We start from the raw sequence: 16,923 nt of genomic DNA on the forward strand, positions 1-16,923 counted from the left end.
CCCCCCACCCCCAACAACAGCATCCAATACACACTCAACACAAGGCTCCAGCCTGTCTCTCTCAACCACCCAGGTTAGGAGGGAACTGAGGAGGATTAATGGCAAGAAGGCAGCGGGTCCAGATGGCATCAGCTCGAGGGTCGTCAGGTCCTGCGCGGACCAACTGTGTGGGGTGATGGAGCACCTCTTCAACCTGAGCCTGAGGTTGGGAAGAGTCCCACAGCTCTGGAAAACCTCCTGTGTTGTACCAGTGCCAAAGACTTCACACCCCAAGGACCTCAACAGCTACAGGCCGGTGGCTCTGACATCCCACCTGATGAAGACCCTGGAGCGGTTGGTCCTGGCTCAGCTTCGGCACCTAATAAGCTCATCACTGGACCCACTTCAGTTTGCCTACCAGCCTGGCATTGGAGCGGATGATGCTGTCATTCACCTCCTACATCGTTCCCTCGCTCACCTGGAGACCGCTGGAAGCACTGTGAGAATCATGTTCTTTGATTTCTCCAGTGCCTTCAACACCATTCTTCCCTTGGTTCTAAAGGACAAGCTGGTGAACTCTGGAGTGGACCATCACCTCACTACCTGGATCCTGGACTACCTCACCGACCGACCACAGTATGTGAGGACTCAGGGCTGTGTGTCGGACAGGGTCGTCTGCAGTACGGGGGCCCCACAGGGAACGGTTCTGGCTCCGTTCCTCTTCACCATCTACACTGCAGACTTCTCCCACAATTCCACCCAGTGCTTCCTGCAGAAGTTCTCTGATGACTCTGCAATAGTCGGCCTCATCACTGATGGGGACGACAAGGAGTACAGAGGTCTGACCCAAGACTTTGTGGACTGGTGCCAGCTGAACTACCTCCAGATCAACGCCAGTAAAACCAAGGAACTGGTGGTAGACTTCCGCAGGCACAAGCATTCTCCACTGCAACCACTGAACATCCAAGGTATGGACATTGAGGCTGTGGACAGCTACAGGTACCTTGGTGTTCATCTGAACAATAGACTGGACTGGACTCATAACTCAGACGCCCTCTACAGGAAAGGGCAGAGCAGGCTGTACCTGCTGTGGAGACTCAGGTCGTTTGGAGTGGAGGGCCCACTCCTGAAGAAATTCTATGACTCTGTTGTGGCTTCTGCTATCTTTTATGGCGTGGTCTGCTGGGGCGGCAGCATCTCTGCTGGGGACAGGAAGAGACTGAACAGGGTGATCCGAAGGGCCAGCTCTGTTCTAGGATGCCCTCTGGACCCAGTGGAGGTGGTGAGTGACAGGAGAACGGCGGCTAAGCTGTCATCCCTGATGGACAACATCTCCCACCCCATGCAGCAGACTGTGACAGCACTGAGCAGCTCCTTCAGTGGGAGACTGCGGCACCCACGGTGTGGGACGGAGAGATTTCGCAGGTCTTTCCTCCCCACTGCTGTCAGACTCCATAATAAAGACTTTAACTGATCAAGCACACACATCCATACATATGCAATAATACTAAGTGCAATAATCCTTTCTGTCATCGTTGTATTTTTACTCAGTTGTATATAGTATTTGTATTTGTATTCTATTTTTATCTTATTGTATATTTATTTTATTTTATTCTACTGTATATAGTATTTTATTTTATTCTATTCTGTACAGTTGTGTACTGTATTTATTCTTATTGTATTCTAATTTTTGCCTCATAACTTTTGCACTGTCCACTTCCTGCTGTGACAAAACAAATTTCCCACGTGTGGGACTAATAAAGGTTATCTTATCTTATCTGGAGGGCAAATCTCTCAAATGCCGAGACGTCTCCACGCCTGATGTCAGGTTGTCATTGTCAATTTATCATTGAAGGCCTCCATAGTATCAGTGAAGGGTGTGGTAGAGTTGAGGTAAGCATCGGCTATTAATCTGGCCTCCTCTAGGTGCAGGTGATCAACCAACACTTGATACTTGAACAGCTTAGTCGCGTCCTTAAATGAACTTATATAAACTTATAAACACCAATAAAACTATTCTATGAACTTTGGGGCCTTTTATACACCCTGAATTAGATATGTGGAAGAAAATGGTATGAAAATCTTCCTGCAGATAATGTGCATCGATATGAACAATATATATCTGACAGCTTGTTTGTTTTCCTAAAGGTCTCTGTATTTCTATTTCTATTTGTGTGCTTTTCTGACCGCAGGGCTGTATGTTGACAATGTGTCTGCCAGCACACATTTTGTGTCTTTCAGTGTGTACACTGCTGGGTTCCAGCTGTCTGAGTGGATAAGGCTCAATGAAAGGACAAATGCTACAGTGATTGTAACACACATGCACACACAGAAAGGCCGTGGGTACTTTACCATAATAGATAATGTCTGTGAGCACTGATTTAAAAAAAAATAAAAAATAAAATAAGGGGTTGACAAGACCACAGGTTAGCTTTAATGAGATCTGCAACATGGAACAAGACATAATATCATGCAACATATCGTTATTAAAGAGGAATCTGTTTAACGGTAGTAGAAGGATGCATGGTTATTAAATTCAGACCCAGCAGCGCGTCTTGGTTCACTCAGTATACTTTTAATTTCATCTTGTCACATAATATAACACATCAAACGTGGGCACAGCCTGTTCAATAAACACAAGACAACAATCATTTGTGCACTGTGGTACTTAATGTCCTGATTTACTGTATACTCACTGTTATAATGCACCTTGGCTTTTCCTTAATTAATAGGAAACAGAAATACTGAGTTTTATTTATTTATTGTTTATTGTAGAAGTATGAACCCAAAATTCTCCTACTCAGAGTAAAACAACAGCCAAGCAGCTCAGGAAAAAGCCTCGGAGCAGGAAGTCAAAGGATACGAAATGAAAACTTACAAAGTGCTTCCATTCGCATGACACAGACCTATAAAAGCTGACTGGTTAAAAGTCTCACAGGTGTTCACCTATTCTGTTCATCACAGGATATTTTCTGACACAGAGGAGAACATACTCACTTAACTCTCTGTAACACATAGAAAAAACAGTCGATTAACTAATTAAACTCCTTTAACATTCAGCTCCAATTAGTCTGAAACTCTGATTCACTTAGGCATAAGTCTTAGTCCTCAATAGATATACTTGCAGTAAAACCAACAAAATACAATACACAGTAAGGTTTCAAAAGTCAAAGCAAATGTGGCTACAAATGTAAGATAACCTTTAAGATAAGATAACCTTTATTAGTCCCACACGTGGGAAATTTGTAGCAAATGGGGGAAAATGTGCAGCAGATGACTTGGACCCTGTAAACATATAGTGAGCTTGTTAATATAACTGAGAAATTCCTGCAACAGCTGACGTTACAGAGGACCTAAATCTGTCTGTAGAAAAATATAGAGACACTCATAATTTGTCGATTTTTTTTTAGTGTCACTTTTGAACATAACAACTGCTTGCAATCTTGTGGTCTGTCATTTTTCTATCCTAATGGTTTGTGCCCCGACTTAGCAGTGTGAAAACAATGCACGCACACACACACACACACACACCGACTCAGTGCTTCACAATCCCAGCACTTTTCAAAGTTTGGTTGTCATAACACTTTCAAGTGAGTGCCACACATCCAGAGAACAATTTGGCCCCTCACATCCCAAATCGGAAAAAAAACATTAGAAGCATTAAAGTCAGACGTCACTCGTGCCCTGTGGTGTTTTTTTTTTTTTTTTTTAGTTTTAGCAGTGCTATGAGTTCACATACATACACAACAATGCACATGTACACGCATATGGCGTTACACCATTCCACTCATCTACATGTGCATCGAGCATCATGTATAATACAACAATGCATGAACAATGGGAGGCAAGACGAGTCAAAGGAGCCAGCAGAAAAGTCAGCTCTGTTGAGGACTAAAGTGTATCTGAATGTAAAAGTTAAAACTTTCTCCCTTTTTGGTTTACTAAAATGGAATAGCTGAATGTGATTACACAGAAACTCCACAGGGTACCTTTAATCTCCATAAAGCTTCCTCATCGTGTGTAGGATCTCTGCCAGCTGTAAATAGCATGGATATTATGAGAACAAGCTGGCACTCTTTTACATGTACTGACACTGCGGTGGCGAAAAAATCTTCCTCCTGCAGCTCCTCCCAGGCCCCTCCTCCTTGAAGCAAGCTGCTTCGCTCTCTCCTCTGCATTGAAGAAGTCCGTGGTGGCCCTAAAGAATTCCAGTGAAGCTCTGTGGCTCCAGTTGATCCCGTGACTCTCCATCCCTCTGTTTGATGCAGCCACGGAGCCCACTGCACCCACAGCACCAGCATCATTCCCTTCAGATTGGGTGGAGAAACCGCAGTGACCTCCACGGTCAGTTAGGAGGAGAAAAAAATGTGGATTTGTTTCAAAAAGTTCCAAGGGGACTGTGGACTGGGCATCTCCACGGATAGGGTCATCCTTAGCACACACGCTCAAAACAGGAATGGCCACTTCATCCACATCTCTTAAGGGTTCATTGTGTTCCCAGTAAGCATCCCAGGTAATTGATGTATTGCTGCTACAGCCGTTTCCTGTTGGTGCTGCAGGTGTAGAGTCAGGATATCCAGGCTGACAAAACAGTGCTTCCTCCAGGCCACGCAAAGAATGGCTGGAGAACAGAGTGTCTGTCTGCAGGGTCTCAGCCAGCACGGTCCTGTATCTATCATTGCACACACACACACACACACACACACACACACACACACACACACACACACACACACACACACACACACACACACACACACACACACACACAGAGGGATGGTTACAAAGACAAATGAAAAAACAGTAAATCAATTCTGAAGAGCTGCATGGGTCTCATACTCCTCATTGGCCTTGATTTGAGAAACTTTGCCATGGTCACGATGTCTCTCAGAATCAATGACTCAACACTGAGCGAGCTATTTGTTGCTACAGTGACATGACTGTTTCCTAAATTGTATGTGCCTCTCCAATTGAAGGTTTGTGAGTACTTATTTGTCTGTTTGTCACACAAGTCTCCTTCTCCCTTTCGGCCCACAAAAACATTGCGATTTTCCGTCTTAAAGGACATAATTTTAAGTTGTACTTCGAACCGGAGCCTTATTGAGCTCCTTTTTTTCTTCCCTTTGCAAGCTACCAAATATCATTAAAAGAAAACTTAAATTTTCATACAGTTGTATTTATAGAATTCTTTTATTTTGGTGTTGTGCTTTGTGTATGCCACATGATCACATGGCCTCATGACTTTGAGTGTACAATGCATATTTTACTCATTAGTATAGGTCAAATTTGTACATCCTGTGTCACAAACCCAAACATAGCACAAGCTCATGCTATGTTAATTTCAGCCACAGCATGCAAGCAGCTCAAATGAATTACCTTGTGACACAATGCCCTTATCCTTACATGGCTGCACTTTGACAATTTAAGCTGAATAAAACTGTTCCAGCACTGAATTCCTGAAATGTTACCGTGTATTTGGACAAATACACACTTTGTCTTGTCTTCTGTTGTTCTGGGGATGCAGCAATAAACCCCAAGAATAAGTCAGAATGGACAAGACAAATTAGCAGTCAAATAATTAGACGAGCTTCTTACATTATGGAGGATTTTACTTATTTAATCATCTGCCTTTTTTTGACTCGCTGTTGCGATATGGATATGCATAAATCATCATACAATACAAAATGTAGCCAAAGCTATAAAAATAAAACCCAAGTGGTAATATTGTGGAGTTAAGGCCACTGTTTTACTATCAGTCTGTCAATACACAGTTTTTTTCAGTCATGTGACAGACTCACTGCTCTCGTGGTCACAACATTACTCCATCTGGCTCATAGTGGACAGTACTGCAGGCCAAAAGTGTTGCTTTTTTCACCAGTCTTGAGTCTGGTGACTACTTGGATCTCTTGTGATCCATATTCTGACCCGGCAGCTTTATTTAAGTCCCTGAAAGTGACAATATCTCTCCTAGACCTGCAGTTCGGTGCCAGGATGAAAGATGTCATCCTGGCGTAAAGTATAGACAGGTACATGTATTTTGATCTGAATGGGTAAATAATGTCACCGTCTGGGAGGTGAAGAACTAGAAATTGTTCATCATTAAAGCAAAGGTAAGTAATACATAGCAAGCTTAAACAAAGCTACATGTAAATCTTACAATTTGTCAACTTGAACATTTACAGTGTAGGGCCAGAAAAGTTCTGGTAGTATAAATTTTTCACATTAATGTCATGTCATGACAGTAAAGCTGACTGATTATTTTCCAGTGTCAGGTAGGAAACATTTCTATGAGCTGCCACTAACAGCGTGTGTCGCTGGCCCTTCTGGCAGCTGTAAATAAACATTGATGTATGCATCTGATAGCACAGCAACTATCTGATATTTCGGCTAAGTTCAATTTGAAGACATTCAAATAATGGCTGGAGTGCAAAGGACTACTTTTGCCCATGAGGTGGGCATGTCCCAGTAGTTTTGACATCATGTAAAAACTATGGATAACTGGTTCTTATCCCCCCCCCCTCTCTGTACCTGCTGAGACATATTTTCTGGTACAGCACCAACGCCCCCTGCAGAGGCCAGCACAGCCCACTCTCAAACCAGCTCTGGCAGCGGAACACAGGAGACAGGCAGACAGCCGCCGTCACGTAGCTTGAAGATCCACACTCCCCCAGGTAGGACAGCAGAAGGCCCGACCCTGAGCTCTCGCTCACTGCATACAGTCTACCCGCAGGCTGCCGGTAGCGAATGTAGCGCACAGCCTCTCGTAGATCTGCAGGATCACCAAACTGCTGCAGTTTCACGGTTGTAAGTGGGCAGCTGTTGTGGTTGCGGCGATTGAATACCACGGGAAGGTAGCCATGGGACAGTGCCATTTCACACAACTGTTGAAAGAAACAAAGCAGATTGATTGATTATTTATTTATTTATACACACACACACACACACACACACACACACACACACACACACACACACACACACACACACACACGAGTAGAAAACTTTTTTAGAACACAGCATCTTCACAGCTGTAACACACAAACATGAATAACATTACTTTTATTGTATGGAAAAAAAAAACTATTACTGTAGGAAATCAGAACATGGTAAAACTAAGAAAGCTTTGCTTATTAAGTGTCCATTAATTAAGTGTCTAACTTTGCTTAAAGTGCACACGACTGTCTTACAGCATAGGTTTAACTATCAGCTCCCAACAGCACACATCAATGCTCAGATACACTTAAAACAGCTACAGACTATACAGGCTTAAGTTAGCATATTAAATATAAAGTAAATGACAGTACAATTAGAAAAAGACAGCGGAAGAATGGGTTATGCATCTGTAGGTTCTCCGTCATCCAGGACATGGTAGTCTTAAGACTTTGAAAAGAAGGTAACTGGACTTCTCCAAGGTTATTTTAAAGAGTTTTCACCTCTCATCTAAAAGGCTTCTCCAGTTTTAAAACAAGAACTACAGCACCATGTTTGGAGAAAAGCAACCACAGCCTATCAGCACACACACCTCATACCAACTGTCAAGCATAGTGGTGGAGGTGTGATGATATGGGCTTGTTTTGAAGCCACAGGACCTGGGCACCTTGAACTCACAGAGTCAACCATGAACTCCTCTCATCTGAAGTTGTATTCTAGATTCAGATGTGAGGACATCTGTGCAACAGCTAAAACTTGGCCCAAACTGGTTCATGAAGCTGTGGCGGGAGCTTAAACATGGAATTATATTTGTGGTAAAATCTAATTATGAGCAAAGTATTTCACCTCACAAGCACAGGCACAATGCTGCTTATGCAATCCTATAAGGATCTGGGAGTTCAACTGGATCACGAGCTGGAGTGCTCAGCTAACACTGACTTCTACGAAGGCTCAGATCATTCAATGTATGCAACAGGCTGCTCTACATGTTTTATCAGTCTGTTGTTGTGAGCACCATCTTCTTTGCTGTGGCGTGCAGGCATCGAAGCAAAGGACGCAAACAGACTGAACAAACTCATCGGCAGAGTCTGTTCTTGGCATGAAGCTCGCCACCATGGAGGAGGTGATCAGTGACAGAATGCTGACAAGACTGCGGGCAATCATGGACAATGACTCCCACACTTGGGACAAGTTGAAGAACAGTTTCAGCAACAGCTTCCTTGAACTATCTGAAAGAACATTAAAGGAGGTCATTCCTTTCTGCTGCTATCACACTCTTCAATTCATCGACTTGGGTCAGGTCCACACGTGTGGAACAGAATTAATCACGCCTCAATGCATCTTGTCACTCTTGTACACCACAAGATATATTTGCATGCGCACTTGTCTTTTTATATTTATACCTATATCTCTATATTTATCTATTCATCTTAATATTTATCTATCATTATCTCTGTTTCTACCCTCATTTTATATAAGTGCTTGATGTTTGTTGTATATTTGCTGCTATGACAACCCAATTTCCCTCTGGATTAATAAAGTCTCTCTGATTCTGAATTAAATTCCTCACATGTAAATTCAATAACATACACAGGTAGAACTCAGCAACCAACTACACAGAGAATCCATTACAAGAGTATCCACTTGACAAGTGCTACAGCAGATTCACGCTCTTGCAGGCAGTGCTCGCTCTAATCAGACTTCTCATAGTGATTTCAAACGAGTAATTCCACAACCTTTGTGACTGAGACATTCAGATTATACCCTCAAACGAAATGACACTATGACAGCAACATAATTGCTCTTTAATACCATATCTGTTCACAATTTAACAAATAAACTTTGCTGAATTAACTGCCAATAGTTATTTTTTTGCGGCGTAATGACGGAAATACTGACATCAATGGATGGACTTTAATGCTTCCGTTGGGCTCTGCCCTCCAAACTGTCAAAATTTAGACTGATCAGAGAAAGCAGAATTCAGCTTTGAGAGCACAGTTGCTTGTGAGAGCAATAACACTTTATTTCTTTATTTATGGTACCATGATTGCATCAGTTTGCACAGGTATTTGCCCATCTAGGGCCCACAAAGAGGTTTTCAACCAAAGCAAATGTGCCTCTGTGCAGTCCTCCAAAATCCCAAATGCATTCTGCTCAATATGACGGCGATGCTGTCCACCATTATAAGCTTTATGAACAGGGAAGGCTGTGACAGTGGAGTTGACTAGGAATGGAAGAAGCATGAAGAAAACCTAATCAAGGCTTTTAAAAAAAGAAAAACACCATAAGAAACACAGACAGTGGCTGCAGTGGACACTTAATTGTTTTTAACACAGCATTTCATTTCAGCTTTTTGAATGTAGAGATGGGAATAAACTCAATAAACTCAGTAGCTCACTTCCTTTCAATTGCTGCTCTTCTTGGCAGTTGGATCCGCTTATCAGTTCCAATTGCACTTGTGCAACAATCAGCTGATTTTAGTTTGTGAAGGGAGGATGAAAATAGTGACAGTCTACAGCGTGGATATGGACATTACTTTTATTTTTATTGAAAAAAAATGTTGCAGATTTTGCAACAATGTTGCCGATGTAAAGCGCAAACATCTGCATTTGCAAGCACCTGCACAGACAGCATGCTAACGCTAAACTAGCTAAGAACCCAGAGTGATGTTAAAGCTGAGTGAAATTGGTGTGTGGAACTTTACCCTATAAGTTGATATTGTTAACTAGTGTTTGGTTGTTGTAACCGGGTATTGTTAACTATGAGGCAGCGTTTTTCAGGTCATTTTACGGAGAAAACATATTGTACTATAAAAAAAAGTGTTCTGTGTAAGATTACATTATTTTCTTTGATTAACATTGGACATAATATAGAGGGAAAATACCTGCAACACACACTAAGATTTGACCACATAACGTAATTTATTCTAGACAAATGTCATGTTTTTGATAGACTCTCAAAGCTGAGCCAATGAGAATTGATAAGGAATCAAATCGAAACGAGATTTAAAAATGGAACAAGAATTGCTAAATTTGATCAATTCCCATCCCTATTTGTATGTTAGAACTTCTCTCTTCTCTGCAGCTTGCTGACAGACCAACAACATCACCAGCAGGAGCCCACAGATGGACTGTATGACATATTTATGACATAGTCCCCGTCTGACAACAGACGCTCTTTGCAGGTAGATGGACTGTCTGAGCATGCAAAAGGACTGCAAACAGGCAGACATGCAAACATAATTTCCCCATTAACCTGCTGCAATGCTCACCAAACAGACACTCTCACGTGCATGATGAGTTTTTTTTTGGCTGCTGAGATCTACACATGCAGGTTGTTGAATTTATGTGCAAGGAATTTAATTGTGCATACCGCATTAAATAGCTGCCCCTGTGCAATAATATTATTTGCTCATGATTATATTTTTACACGCCAATTTTTACACAAACATAATTTGAGTTATTGCTGCTACAGGTTGGTCTACAACTTACTGAATCACGGGTTATTCTTAGTTCTCTAACTTTCCTTTTCACATGACAAACAGACAACATCAAAAAATAGTGAACCTCTTCGTCTTCATTTATTACCCTGGAAAAAAAAATGACTGTGATTTAACTCTGGGAAGGTTTTGATTCAGAGCAGATCACAAATGACGAGTGATTTTCTAAATTACTGTGAAAAGCTCTCCATGCAGAGAGGGACTGAAAATGAGAAACTGCTGCAGTCTAGTCTCTAAATATTACCATTAGACCAAATGACCCATTATGTTGTCTGGAAGCACAGGGAGAAGATTTGTCTTCCCTCTAAATCTGCAGTGCTTCTAATCCTTTATCTCAGCACAAGAGAAGGAGAGTGCACAGACACACAGAGGCTTGTGACTCGGGACGACGGTGAGATTATTGTACATTTTGTGCAAATAAATGGCTGGATTTTAAATGACCTTTCACTTTAAATCTGCAGGAATCCCAACGGGCTGCGGGAAGAGCATTAAATATTTACCAGCTGAGAAAGACTGCAGTAGCAGTTTTGCCACTTCTTCGTTGTCTATATGAAAAGAGGATTTACTGTGCCAGACACATTACTAGGTCAGTGCTGCGCTGAGTTCTTATACCAGAACATCACTCATTTGCTCATTCATTAGCCTCTTCCTCAAATCATCAGGATTTGAGAGGAGCACACAGGAGAAAGGACTATTCACATATGAATATAAATCACTTCTGGGTTCAGTTAAATTCCTGGTGATGCAGAGAAACGCAGAGCGATCTTACGGTTTCAGCAGCATATTAGAGCTGTGACAAACAATGAGCGCTCCAGCTGTGATTAAATTAGGAGAACTGCCCGCCTACTAAGGTATTTTCCAGTCGCACAGTGTAAACAAACATCAGACGGTGCAGTTTACCCACAATAATGATAAAAAAAGCTTTATCATTAAACCTCAAAAGGACTTGACGTTTTTAGCCTCAGCATTACCATTTGGTACTTGATCACGAAAGATTCTGTGATTTTAAAGTCGCTGCAAAGCACATGTCAGATCAAATGTACATGTTCTAGTTTGTGGGGATATATTATACTAACACTATGCAGTTGGTTTTGTTAGAGATTTAAGTTTAATTGTACTGCAACAGCCACTCCAGCACTTTTTGGCTGGTGCTGATAAACTGTCAGCTCCGTGACAAATTCCTCCACCCAGGGCTGCACACACTGCGCAACACCCCTTGTCCTCACACAGCGACAAAGACATTAATACCAGAAGGCTTCTAAAGGTCAGCGGTGCTCACATTCAATTAGGAATGCTACTTGATCAAAAGCCCTTCAGAGGCAACAACAATGTGTCCGCTGGTTAACAGTTTGCTATAATACTATTCAGCAGTCACATGTACAGAACGTCAACACAAATTTTTGCTGCAATATATTACCATGTTGCCGTTTATACCGCCATTCACTTTAGGCTATTAGTTTTAGACGTTTAAATCAAAAATAGAAATCTACAATTTAAAAAAAGTTGTTGCATTTGTTATGTATTAATCACGATTTCTGGTGTCCTGGTTTATTTAAATGGTTGGCAGTTTTATGACCAACTATTTGTATGAACTCTAATCAAAGGAAAGGCTGTTTCATATTAATTGTTTGGAGTAAAACACACAAACAGTAGAGAAACAAAAGCCTGTGTTGCTGGAAGAAATGGGTGAGTTTATGATGCAACTGCGTTGCTTTACAAAAACCAATGCAAGCAAAGCGTGAAACTGATTTGTGGATGTAACGTTGCATTAAATCGAGAACTTTGTGAATGGTTCTCAGAAAGTTTTAATTTCCACCCTTTCCAATTTGTTATGTTCTGTACAGTATATAAAATTTAAGTATAAAATAAAGCAGTCTGCATTGTTCACTTACACATGCACTGGTTACTTCATTAGGCACCAGTGCTTTACAGCCACCTGGCACCAGCTCAGTGCATTTAAGCACGTAGACATGATCAAAACGACCTGCTGAACTTGAAACTGAGCAGCAGAATAGGGAAGAAAGGTGGCTTAAGTGTCTTGAATGTGGCAGGGCTGGTGCTGCCGGAGGCGCTGATCTGAGAAAGTAGATCAGCAGTTCACAAACTGCTGATCTACTGGGATTTTCCCACACAGCCATCTCTAGGATCTACAGAGAATGGACTGAAAAAGAGAAAATATGCAGAGAGCAGCAGTTCTCTGGGTGAAAATGACTTAGTGATGCCAGAAGTCAGGGGAAATGGCTTGAACCTGATATGAAGGCAACACTAACTCAAAATACCACTTGTTACAACCGAGGTATGCAGGAGACCATCTCTGGACAAACAACTTGTTGAAACTTGAAGCAGATGGGCTATGGCAGCAGAAAAACAACATGCATGGATTCATCTTCCCTTGTATCAGCGGTTCAGGCTGCAGCTAGTGCAACGATGTGGCACCAGCTGGTATTACCAAGGCGCACTTACTGAAGAAGCCATTGAGGTTATGTGCGCATCTTTATACATATCTTGACATATGCACATCTTACACCTTTAAAAGATGGAAATCAGATTTTTGCAAGGACAACTCAGGTTGAGCAGTTTGGAGACAAACTTTGGGAGTCACGGCTGAGATGGTTTGGACTCTCTCACTGCTCTGACACTATAAATTATAAAAACTGATGGGGGAGACGGAAGACAGATCCATGATCAGGTTTTTTTTTCTTGTGAAAAAGACAGTAAAGTATTTGATGAACAGTATGCTCAGGATTTTGGCACATTTATGCAGAGCTTGTCATATTTTGTTTAATACTGCTGGTTAGCTTTTTGATAAACATACTCTTTTTCCAGAATCGGGAATGTTGAGGTTTTATTGCATCCCTCACTGACAGAATCATGAGTGTTGATATTAAAAATTTCCCCACTTTTACTGAGCAAGTGCTACGCAGCTATTCCATCCAAGACGTTCGTAAGCTGAAAGCTGCTTTTTTAACAGTAACATAAAGAAATGGTTAAAAAAATGTAAGTGATAAAGTGTAGTTTACATGTAACCAAAACATTATCTAAACCCCCATGTAGTGCATTTCTCCATTGCTGCACCAGGCCAAGAAATAAACCACAGTAAAGTATTTCTTAATTTCAGTCTCACAGTTTAAGCAAGCAAGATGCAACTTGTTAACTGGAAAGGTTTATGAGGACTGGTGGGAGTTAGTTTCCACTGTTTCCAAGGCAAAACAGCCACCAGCAACTACCAGCAGCTGGGTATGAGGTATGCAAGTACATTTAAAACTCTGACCTGAATATAAAGGCAGTAAAAAGTAATAGATATGATAAACAATGTTTAATGCATATGAACCGTACCAGAATGAGAGAGACGAAAGAGGTCTAAGACAAACTGTGAGTAAAAGTATGAATAATTGATGAAGAGGTGGTTCATTCATAAATTCATAAATCCCTGGAATGGGATGCGTTAAAGAGGAGGCGACAGGAACCACAAGCCCATAAAAGAATCTACATGTTCCTTGGTTTCAGTCTTGTGTGACAGATATAGATGCATGGTTGTGTTTGAGCTCTTTTTATCTTTGCCTCTCCCTCCCACACACAGAGACTGTGACTGCTTTATGCATAGTGAGTCTCACCAATAGCAGAAGCAATCTTAATTGGTGCACATCCCTTGTGGTGCCTCAGTTTCCAGCCCTCCCAAGCGTAAATGACCGGGTTCATTGTAAATACTGTATTCTGATAATGGGTGCCAGTAAAAAAAAAAAAAAAAAAAAAATGCATGCTGCACCGATCACTTACTCTTCATCTCTACATCATTCAGAGGCTTTTCCTTGTGGTAAAGCTGTAGGCTGCACTCTCCGTTTTCTTTGCTTCTTCTTATTTCTTCCTTATTGTCACTCTCTATCCTTTCCTCTTTTTTTTAAAGAGTTGCCCTAGTTTAATGTCAGGCACATTTGATTTTCCAGTATTCCTGCAGACTTGTCATTTCTGACACAGGGCTGACAGTAAGCCTGTGAGTGCTTTACACACAAAGCTAACAGTATGAAATGAAGCATGATACCAGGTGGCCAGAACGGTGAATGAACCAACAAGCGTTCATGTGGAGCAGCACTTGCACTTCCCCGGCCTTCACAAGTCAAGCGATGCTTTGTAATCCCTCACTCAATTACCTCAGTGTATTGAAAGAGCAGTTGAAAGACTGGCGTAGCCACTGCATCTGCTCTTTTCACTGCTCTGCTCTGCTCTTTCCTTTCAACTCAACTTGCCATGGCTTAAGCTCAAATGGCTATTTGGCGTCTTCTCTTTTTAATTAAGATGGCAATTCACTGTGCAAGGGTGTGCATTAAAAATTACCTTATTTGTTTCTGGTTTTATTTTATTTTTAATCATTTGCCCAGCTATTTAGCTCTTGAAATACTCAAACTGCTGCACTTGTATTTTTGATGCAAAAACCTCCCCCAAATAAGACAGAACGAACTCCCAAGCGACTGCTGTATTTACATCACGTTGGTTTATGCTGTAACACTGATAAGAGGAACAGGGCATCTGTAAAAGTTCACAACACAAGTTGAGATTCATCTGCTGGGGACTTCAGCCATTTGTATCTGCTTCTGTCTCTAAAGCAGATACAAATGGCTTCCTGTTGTCAATACGCTGTATACAAACTACTAGCCTCCTCTTTGTTCCACAATATACTTCTTTACACTCAGTTAAGTTTTTATTGACATGCCGATAACGCACGAGTTACCTTCAGGACATTTCTAGTGATCTTCCCAAAAGAGTTTGGAATGATGAGAAGAACCGGACTGGTGGAGTGACTCGAAGTCCTGCGACGTTTCTGGTAGGATGGCACAGCCCAGTCCAAGGCCACCACTCCGTCATCACTTAGCTGCAGGTTATCTCGCACAAACTGGACCGGGCTTTCGTACGGCCAGCACGCCTCGTAAACACTCTGGAGAAAGGCGCTGGCCCGCCATGTCCAGCCGACACACGGTGAGTAGTTACTGAAAGTCCAGCAGTGCTTCAGCAGGTAGTTTGCCAGCGCGGAAGGTTTACATATTAGCGCCACGGTGCGTTGCTTCTCACCGGTCAAAGCGCCCACGCAGGCCGACTGGGCATCGTCGCTCCCCTCTCGCTCCGAGACGCACTTCTCCGTCTTGCCTTTCGCCACCTGCTGTAAAATTCCAAATCTCTGAAGCAAAGCATCGCGCTGGCTCTCGGTACAGAAATATTTGGAGCCTGGCCAGATTGAGACCACCAGGATCACAAAGCACAGAGCCAAAAGCCATTCCAGCATTGGCACGGTTCGGGATGAGCAAAATGCGACAACGCGAACACTTTCCACTTTATATTCTACATTTGCATATTGCAAATTAGTTAACAGAAAGATTAGCCGTCTTGCACCTTGCTGCTTTTGTCTGTTGGTGCTCAACTCCTCAGTTAAAGCTTAGTGCTCCCTCCGGTGCCAAAGCGCACGAGTCCCCGGTCATTACAACCGCGCGGTCCCGATTACGCAGCGTTTCTGTCATTCCAGCTCCCACAACAGAGGCTAGTTAATGCCTTCAGTTGTGATTATCTAGCTATAAAACACGCAGGGACAGTTCCGTTCACTTATCCACACTGCACTTTCCCGACACCAGCGCTTCCACCCAACAGTCTATAGCGCGAGAAATATCCGTGAGCAACGCGCTGCTGGAAACGCCCCCCACGATGGGTCCCATTAAGACCAACCCCTTATAGGGGAGAACAGGTATGTGTGGTTATCTGTGCTGTTATTTACTCTCCCATGAAAATACTTCCTGTAAACAACGATTTTTAAAAAATCAACAACAAACAAACCCGTACACTTCGTCTCCATCAGCCTCATGGAAAGAACCACACCCTCCCGTAACTGCACTTTGCTCTTCACACACGGTGGAGGCAGACCTGTGTACCGCGCACGACCATTATCAGATGTGACCTTGTACTCGGAAAGTGTGAGAGAGGTAAAAATGAATAAAGAGTGATCTGTGAACTTTTGGTGGAGACCCTGTTAAGGCTTCTGTTCATCTTCAGTTTTGCTTGGTGGCACAGTTTTTGTGATTTTCACTTGTGGGAAAGGCTGAAAAAAGAACAATTGTCATTAGACACACAGACTCTTCTGCAGTTTAACTGCGGGGAGATCCAGTTTGTACCCACTCATCTCTCTGGTGCCCGAACTCAGCATACTACAAAATTCAAATGAATGAAAAGAAATTTAACACTTTAACGATTTACAAATGTTTCTCTTCTCCACTGTGTGAAGGGCGGGACATTTGAACACCATGCATAAAAGATTTTTTTAAATCAGACACGAGGAGAACCCATATTTGTATTTACCATGGAATATCCCATTTGAATCTTTATCAGTAGAATCTAAAGCTATTACTAAAATACTGTTAATTAATTTTGTGAAAAGCTTTAGTGCTGTCATCTGTTTTTGCAGTGAAATATATCTTTAACACTCAGTCTAGAAGCACAACTAAGTGCTTCATCCTGATCTCACAGTGACAGTGTGG

At 42.1% G+C, this 16,923-nt stretch overlaps 1 protein-coding gene across 1 annotated transcript; it reads right to left on the bottom strand.

Annotated features, from left to right (window-relative positions):
* Nucleotides 1-2,728: 2,728 nt before the first annotated feature.
* abhd15a (abhydrolase domain containing 15a) lies at nucleotides 2,729-16,081 on the bottom strand. Its single transcript, XM_026193499.1, has 3 exons — nucleotides 15,135-16,081; nucleotides 6,508-6,860; nucleotides 2,729-4,651 (listed from the first exon to the last, which is right to left on the bottom strand). The coding sequence occupies exons 1-3, from the start codon at nucleotides 15,681-15,683 to the stop codon at nucleotides 3,991-3,993; spliced, it is 1,563 nt and encodes a 520-aa protein (XP_026049284.1). The 5' UTR covers nucleotides 15,684-16,081; the 3' UTR covers nucleotides 2,729-3,990.
* Between the last annotated feature and the right edge of the window lie 842 nt (nucleotides 16,082-16,923).

Source organism: Astatotilapia calliptera, chromosome 14 (assembly GCF_900246225.1).
Source record: "Astatotilapia calliptera chromosome 14, fAstCal1.2, whole genome shotgun sequence".
Taxonomy (NCBI): domain Eukaryota; kingdom Metazoa; phylum Chordata; class Actinopteri; order Cichliformes; family Cichlidae; genus Astatotilapia; species Astatotilapia calliptera.

Bases quoted from the DNA above. Each gene is read 5' to 3' on its own strand.
- abhd15a (XM_026193499.1), bottom strand. From the start codon at position 15,683: ATGCTGGAATGGCTTTTGGCTCTGTGCTTTGTGATCCTGGTGGTCTCA. The intron at 6,861-15,134 runs GTAACTCGTGCG...TTCTTTCAACAG, and splicing joins TCACTAGAAATGTCCTGAAG to TTGTGTGAAATGGCACTGTC. The intron at 4,652-6,507 runs GTACAGAGAGGG...GTGCAATGATAG, and splicing joins CAGAAAATATGTCTCAGCAG to ATACAGGACCGTGCTGGCTG.